The 8,696-nt window shown below is 39.5% G+C and overlaps 1 protein-coding gene across 1 annotated transcript; it reads left to right on the top strand.

Annotated features, from left to right (window-relative positions):
• Positions 1–1,391: 1,391 nt before the first annotated feature.
• Positions 1,392–4,073, top strand: LOC140231115 (uncharacterized). Its single transcript, XM_072311267.1, has 3 exons — positions 1,392–2,035; positions 2,429–2,514; positions 3,748–4,073. Exons 1-3 carry the CDS (start codon positions 1,392–1,394, stop codon positions 4,071–4,073), a joined length of 1,056 nt encoding a protein of 351 aa, XP_072167368.1.
• Positions 4,074–8,696: the final 4,623 nt, after the last annotated feature.

Raw genomic sequence — 8,696 nt, 5'->3', positions numbered from 1 at the left:
ATATTCAAATGTAGAAAATGAATAAACGAAACTTTATCATCTCCTGTCAAGGAGCATAACTATGTCTTCCCGAATATTCAGATAAACAGTGTACAACCTAACATTCAGCTTTACACAATGAAAAAAAAACTATAGAAAATATACACCTAACAATACATAAAATACACAAAACTCACAAACACACACGCACACACGCACGCATGCAACCAAAACACCGTATATAGTGCACAGTTGTTAGTTCGTGATGAGTTGTCGTTGTTGTTGCTTTCAGTTTGTTCTATCGCTGTTTGTTTCCGCGTTTATTAAAATGACGAAAGCAAATATTGCATCCAGTTAGTTTAAGTACCTGATCAAATTTCCGTTTGTTCTTTATCACACCTCCGGAATAATTCAGAATTATCGGGTGCGATTTATTTTCCCCGACCACGCTGGTTTAGTTGTACATGGCAGAGCAGTCAATTTTAGTTGAGTGTACAAGCCAAATAAGCTTTGATACAGAGTGATCGAAGTCATTTATGTAGACAATAAATTGTATAATTGTAACGGCTTATGACCAATTGACTGCAAACTTGGAACGCATCTGACTCTGAAATAAGCTATGATTCATCCCCACCCCCACCCCCATAAAAAAAAAAAGAGAGCTAATAGAGATTTGAATATAGTGTAAAGACAAACACTTTGTTTTGGTTTGATTTTGTCTGAATGGAGATTCGTACGGCATGTAAAAACGTGGAAGAAAAAACCTCCCAAACGTTTAGCAAGACAAAAGTGCTTAGAGAATGTTAGACCTATACATTGCTTCACACAGCATGCAGCGCGCTAACCGATTGGGCATACATTGCTTCTCTCTCGAGTTGAATGAGTTCTTGTCTTGTTTGATTTGTATTGCATGACTGCGACTAAGTAAAAGCGTTTCAGTATAAGAAATACATAAAATCTCCTGAAAACAGAATACAGGAATTACGCACCAAGTGTCTACCATAATGATTGTCAAATTGACAATACAACGTTTTTATGTTGCTTATAGGTTTAAAAATTCTCAATTTTTTTTTCTCGATGCAGAAATATCAACCAGACTTCCTGATGCTTCAAGAAACTTGGACTGAAAGCTTTCGATGTGCTGCTGTTTTGACAAATCCAGAGTAGCAGTGAGCTGTTATAAAATACTCGAAGAATTGCTGGCAAGTGCAGGCACCTTGCTCGAGTTTTGAACCCTGGCGGGGAAGATAATCCTGTGAATTCTGTCAACGCCCTCAACGGTAGCTATGCTAACAAGAAAATTGAGAAAGTGTCCCTCCTTCTCTTTCCGCAGGTGACATGAATATGAGAAAAATCTATGATATAGATCAAAGAGAGGAATTCTGCTGTGCGTGAATAGGATCATTAGCCAGATGTTGAGCAAATTTGTCTACTTGCAGCGCCAGGACTCCACGCCAACCCATCAAGAGAAAGATACAATCATGAACATCAACAACTTCGACGGACTCAAGATCCATAACAACAACAACACCAACGTCAACAACCACAGCAATCGGGACATCGAGCTCATGATGGAGCTCCCGCCGGCATCGCCGATGTCGCATGTCAGCCACGTCAGTCATGCGACGACCACGCACAGGTCGGTCAGCCAGTGCAACAACGGGTCGGGCAACGGGCATCAATCGGCCGTGCTCAGCGGGGCGGACGAGCTCCAGAAGTTACATAGCCTCAGCCTCTCGCGCGCCACACTGAGCAGCAAGGAGCTCGGCGTGGAAAAGTCCATGACAGCTATGGGAATTTTAGCCCTCATAGCAATAATCTTGAGCGCCCTGTCCATCTTACTTCTCATCCAGTTTAACTCAATCCAGGACCAAGACATGACGGATGAGACCGCAGTCATTGGGATCACGGGAACCAGGTGGTATTCTGACGTGTTGGACTCTGCCGTCGTGCTGGTCAGTTTTTGCCTCATGCTGAATTTATCGTGCGTGGTCGTCTGCTCCGGACAGTGCTATTTTACCGCCAAAATGCTAAAGTTGCCGCAGGGAGAAGAGAGGTACACACACGAATTAAATTCTGATCAGTTTGTATGCTCACATTATTTATGTAATTGTATCTTCATAACGCACAAGTCATTTCGAAAGTCACCTGATCCCTATTTATCAGGGAATGCAATAAATAAGAAATGTGTAGAAGTTGGTCTTTTCATTTTTTTTTTGAAGAATTTTGTAAGTCGTTGGATGGATAATTTTGATGGAATAGTTTGAATCGACGAAACCAAAGGACAGATAAATCTATTAATGTGAAAGAAAAGATAAGTGATCTATAAAGTAGGTGTTCATTTACACATATATGATTATAGCAGTAACATGTTTCGCTTTACGAACTACCTGTCTAATACATTATTATGTCCTATTCTAGACGTTCTCTATCGTTCTTTCACTTACAGGTCCTATGAGTTTTTGAAAAACACATCTGGATCGCGTTTCCTTGCAGTGTGCTCCTTCTTTGTCTCAATACCTATATTTTTGATTGGTGAGCCCATTTAAACATTTTGATTTAAAGGGATGGTACAGTTTCTGTTGAGATGGGGGCTTGAGGTTTCCAACGTTTTTGATGATTTTTTTTTTTTTTAATAATGAGAAACCTCTTATGAAATATGAAAGTGCATACAATTCTAAGAGGAATACAAAGTTTATGTGATGAAAATTCGTTTTGAAATGGCTGATATATATATAAAACAAAGCGATCGTAAATGGTGGGACTTACTTTTTATAAGGATCACTCAATTTTACTTTGTTTTTTGATATCTCAGCGATTTCAAAACCGATTTTCGTCAAATAAACTTTGAATTTCTCCTAGAATTGTATGATTTATAATATTTCATAAAGTGGTTTCCATGTATCTCGCAAAAAGTTAAAGGCTGAATCCTCACCTCAACGAATACTATACTATCCCTTTAACCGAAATCGACCAAACACCAAAACAGAGTGACTCGTCTCATAATAGCTTTATTACGTCTATTACCAGATTATTATGTTTTGCATCAGAAACGTTTTTCTCTTTATATTTGAATGTTACACATGTGTTATTGGAACTGATTGACGAATTGTCCATTATGGACGTAAATAAGCACCGATTATATAGTATTTAAGTAGTGTCCATGATTAAAAAAAAAAAAAAAACTAAGCAAAACACATATGGACATAGGGCCTTCACGCTGGGGTTGGAATACGTAAAGCCGTGTGTTTTGTTTATGTGTTTCTGTTTCTTTTTTTTAAATCATGGCCATTGCTGAACAAGTGAATAATCGGTTTTTACTTCTACGTTGATGAAGAGCTACTTGTCACTTATTTGCAATGAAAATAACTCGACGCAAGCATTCATCAATTTGAGTACAATGCAATATGTGTTATAGTTAGATTGTGTCTTATGCATCAGAGGGATGCCAATAAAACTGGGAATTTGAACATTCCACTCATGTTTAGTTTCTGTGCTGCAGATTGGAAGTCAATGCATTATTGAACTCTTCTTTTGCTTCGTGACATCATAGTCTGTTGCCGTGACCGGATTATAAACGTTAATTTTATTGAAATACTGGTCCAACTTCTTGAAATGCTAATGCACAAAGTAATTTCAGAGAATTGCAATATTCTTTTGGCAACTTTGTAAAGAATTTTAATCATGCATGCCCTTTTCACGGAACAAACGTTAAGCAACATAATGTCCTTTACTGCTTGTTTTTGTTGTCTTTGTTGTTTACTGCAGCATTATGTCTTCTTATTCTGCTGGAATTCCGCACGACTCCGGCTATTGTATCGAGCGCCCTCATCGGCCTTGCCATCCTCTTCATGATCTTCAGCTTCGGGCACAACGTCCACTTGTGGAGACGAGAGCAGACGGAGATCAACAAGCGACACGCCCCGCCGCCCGGGGTCTTTACGGACATGAATGGTGGCCTGTATCACCACCATGATCACCACAACCACAACCAGGGTAATGGGCATCGCTTCGCCTACACCAACGCGGGGATTGCCGGCGAGGGCGCAGGTGTCGATCCGTTGAGCGTCAGTAATTTGTCGACGCTCGTTTGACGGTGACTTGCCAACCCTGACGCTAACGCAGACAGCTTGTGCTCCGAATTCTTCTCTCCAAAAAAGGGCTTCAACCCGATTTGAGTTTCAGCCCGCCCGCGTCTCGTAAATCCAGACACGTGATGATGATAATGTGGATTACAAGCCAGACGACGAAAAGGAAAAATGACATGACAACCACGAGAATAACCGGTTCTGGTTTCCAATGTTATATGGAATGAGTGCAAGTTCGCTGAGAGGGAACAACTTGGATGCATTCTTTTTGACGTATATATAGGAGTATTTGATGTCATTGCTATGCAGCTGTTATGGACTCTACATAAAACACGTGTTTTAGCCTACTGTGCACACAATGTCATGTGAGGTCACAATATTCTGAAAGGTTTCTGCATTTTGATCACAAGGACATGCAAAAATCTTCCAAGGCAGTTGCTCCACCTCATCGGAAAAACCTTATCGACAAGAGAGAAAGACGCCTTTCGCCATCTGCGTCCAGATTTTACAAACTAACGATGTCAAGGCATAAAATAGCTTCCACACAATCCATAAAATCATTATGCGTGTCTCTTTTGCCTGGAGAGTGGAAAAAGAATACATTCTTCAATCACGCACTGATCTTTCACTAAACTGAGTGTCTGAATGTCCAAGCCGTTCACAGGGCGAGAATGCCGTTGCGACCTCAGCGGAGAACATGAATACCTCCCAATATACTGTAGGTTGATACTCGCTAACGTGCATGCACACAAACCCACAAAGTTTTACACAGCACAAAGTTACGATGGCAAACGCACAATCAAACAAAATTAATGAACCAAACGCACAAGACAATGTATTTGCATTCACCGCAAAGTCATGCTAAGATGGTTGCAAAGTTATGGAATGCTACTTCATTCCCAATGTCTTGCTACTCTGTAAGGGAGCTAATACAGTATGTATCTTAGTTCATTGTCGTGCGTTTCGGAGCGACATGTATTATGAACAGCACAACAGTCGGCTTTCCACAGTTCTGATCGTGTCACGAATTGATACAAGAAGTCTCCGTCAGGTTTGGCAAAGAAAAATATTGTAGTTAAAGAAGAAACAACTTTTGTAAATGTGTACTATATTTTGTGCACTACTAACACACCCATGCACCTGTCGCACCTCAAGATATTTAATTCGCTCAAATAAACTAACAACCCTAATAATGAAGCGTCTTAGTGGGGATTCAATGCATTAAATAAATCTTTCTCATTGAGATTTTGTCTGTTTAGCCGCTCAGTGAAATTAAGTCTGTATCTGTGTACTATAAATGAACGTAATTTTGTATGACTCTTCTTCGTGCGACTGAGCTTGGAAAGTCGGGTAAGTATCTGACACACAACGAGTGTAGAAGGCATTAAACAGTCAGCGTGCTAGGGATAACATTAGCTGGAAGACACAGACCCCCTATTCACAACGTCTTTGTTAATCGGCTGCGTACTACGTAGATTTCCTGTCCATAGGCATATGTGTGAAATTCTGTTCACATTTGATTCGCTGGCACAGAAAGGGGTCAACGTCATTACTAGTATTTTCTCGGAGCAATATATTCAGTGTAGTTTTGAATGACATCCCAAAGTGTGTCGTGATCAATGCGCCCATTCGGTGTTTATTCCTATAGCTAGAAGCGGTAGCCCTGTTTTGTGAGTCCTCTCTAGTATCAGCCTCATTAATACGTTGACGGCAGTTAGTCCTGATATACCATGTGTCGCATTATACATGTTCTATGCTCCCCATTCGCAAGGAAAACGTAGCTTTTCCTCGATTTTCGCTTGAATCATTGTAACCTTTGACCCTTGGAACTGTACGGGCACTGCCCCCCCCCCCCCCACACACACACACAGACACACCCTAAACAATGTTCCACTGCCCGTGGATGTTTGTTGTGGTATATTAAGCTTTTCATCATGATACTGCGATAAAGCATTAGTTTATTCATTTATAGATCCCTGACAATCGTGTGACCAGTGGTCATTGGTATTCGAGTATAATTCATACAATAGATTCTCAACGTAATACATGCAATTGTTCTTTGTATACAATGCTCACAGTGCAATGTGCACATAATGACAAAATCATTTAATACATAATTTCAATATACAGAGTAGGCCTACAGTGTATGCAATCTTCAGTAGTGACGTCACGGGAATTGCACTAAATGTTTGTATTGTCATGGTCATCATTTGGAACAGTGTGAAGGTGTCGTACATGTATATGTTTTTAAGTCATAAAGTGTCGAATATTCTAATTGTGACCCGTGGAATGTGTACACAGGTATTTGTAAATAATGAAAATAAAATAAATGATGATAATGAAAATGAAAACCAAAATGGGTAAAGCAGTAAGACTGAATTCGGGACTAAAGAGGCCTAGGCTCAACACTCGAAGATCAGGTGGAAAGAGAAGACACATAGGAGCAAGCCAGTTCAAATTATAAAGTGTAATGCAGATTTATTAGGGAAGTTATCATGAATGTGAGATTCGATTGTGAAGAATCTCTGTCTTACCATTGATATCATAGAACACTAAACAAAATGAGTTGCTTCAAGACTAAGAACAACCCCTGAAATACCAACAAAAAAAAAAAGGAAAAAGGACCAAAATAACTAACTAAACCAACACAGCACCGTCCGGTGCACGCCGTTAGGTGTACATGGGCTGTGGGCAATGAACAAAAGAAAACATGAATCAATATACACTATGTACAAAGGGCTCATACCAACTACAAATTAGTGTACTCTAATGCAACTAGAACCGTACGCGCACTTTCTTACAATCTAACCATAGACAAACAATCTTCTAATAATATATTACTTTACTCCATAAAATGTCGAAAAGTGCAAAAATATGAGTTGAATCTACATATGGCATTGTTTGCTTAACATTGCTTAACATTCCACTTCGTTCCAAAATGTTGATTAAATGTTCATGACACTCTTACTTCACGAACTACTCCTACATATTGTGTTTGATTACTCCTGGGGTGATGACATAATTCCTTTTGTTGCTATCCCTGTTAACAATAACCAAAGAAATGAAACCGGGATTATAATGATAAATACCAAGAGCCTTAATAATACGCTCGCCCTTGACATTAAAACAGTTTATAAGAAAATTCTGTCCTTCCTTCAACATTGTTCCTTCTTAAACATTCACTCCTCAAAACCACATGTATCACATCAACTATATATATGTTCTTCTAATAATTTCTCAATAAACTTAAAGGTCCGACCAAATCGTGTACACGACTTTTGTACTTTCGAGATACACAATGAAAGGCATGTATTTAATTATTCCTAGAGATCACAATGACTTATACCATGCATAAGCTATTTGAAATTTACATGAAATTAGACATATAAAAAGGATAAGAAATGATGTGGACTAATTACAGGCAAGATTTACCTCCTTATTCGGACAGTACCCAGCAGTACCTCGCCTTTGGGCTCAGACTACTCGATAAGAGTAAGAATTCAGCTATAGAGAGAACAAATCAAATTGTATAATATGGTAAACCAAATGAGTGCAACAGGTATACATACATACAAAATCCCCAAATAAACTATGAGCTCCAGTTGTCATGGCAACAGCAACATAAAAAGAGGCCCAAACAAATGTGAACAAGGTTAGGGGAGTTAACAGACAACTGGTATAGTGATGGGGATCCCCCTTTTGCCCAAAAAAACAACTGACCGTCACTGATGCAGCCTGCCCACACACAGGCTCATTGTTTACTTTAACCCTTCAGCTACCATTGGCGACTGACCACACCAAGTGCACTGTACATCTTAACATCCCAGTTGTCTTCACACTAGTCTACAAGCTAGACCCTAATGTATATCTTAAATACAAAACACATAATATGAGCCATGTACAGGACTTGTCCGTAAACTATATGAACAAACAAAGGAAACAAACAAAGTTTACTATACCCAAGATCATCTCACTAATATCAACAGCAAAATGAATGATACAACAGCACACATGTGCGAATGTTTAATACATATAAGAATAAGAACCAGCCTTGGTTCACAACATGCCTAACAGACCAGCACTTTCAGATGAACTGAAGTTGCTTTTCACATCCAAACTTTATGTATTTAAACAAAGAGTGACCTAAAAGTTTGGGCTATCCCAACCCTTGTGTAAATTGAAAATACAACATGATGGGGCTGATTAATGCGTATACACCAACATAATTATGTATAACATGGTTAAACTTACGATTAGTCGGCGACCAGCAGCATGATTCCACAAAATAGTATGTTAACCAGCTCTATGCAGGCTGAGACACCTCCTCCTCTTGTGAGTGCAGAATGTGGAATGAATCCTACCTCTTCGATGGGGAAGAAGTGGTCCATTGTTTGTCATAATGTCTCGAGCAAAGCCTTACCACATTGTTTATGTTATAGAGAAAGTCGGGGAGTGGAGTTACCGAGACCACCTATGATTTTGGTCAAACTGACCTTGCTTCTTCATCCCCTCGATGGGTGCTAGGATGTACTAATGTCTGTGGGAGTGCAACATGCACTCCTGGTCACTAATTCAACACACATGGCACATAACATATAAATGGTACATATTTACAAAAAGAGCGAGAGA

This window comes from Diadema setosum, chromosome 7 (assembly GCF_964275005.1).
Source record: "Diadema setosum chromosome 7, eeDiaSeto1, whole genome shotgun sequence".
In the NCBI taxonomy this organism is placed as follows: Eukaryota; Metazoa; Echinodermata; class Echinoidea; order Diadematoida; family Diadematidae; genus Diadema; species Diadema setosum.
This window is presented reverse-complemented; position numbering and strand designations above follow the sequence as displayed.

Coding starts and splice junctions, on each gene's coding strand:
- LOC140231115 (XM_072311267.1), top strand. CDS start 1,392: ATGTTGAGCAAATTTGTCTACTTGCAGCGCCAGGACTCCACGCCAACC. Junction 2,036..2,428: donor TTGCCGCAGGGAGAAGAGAG/GTACACACACGA, acceptor TTTCACTTACAG/GTCCTATGAGTTTTTGAAAA. Junction 2,515..3,747: donor AATACCTATATTTTTGATTG/GTGAGCCCATTT, acceptor TGTTTACTGCAG/CATTATGTCTTCTTATTCTG.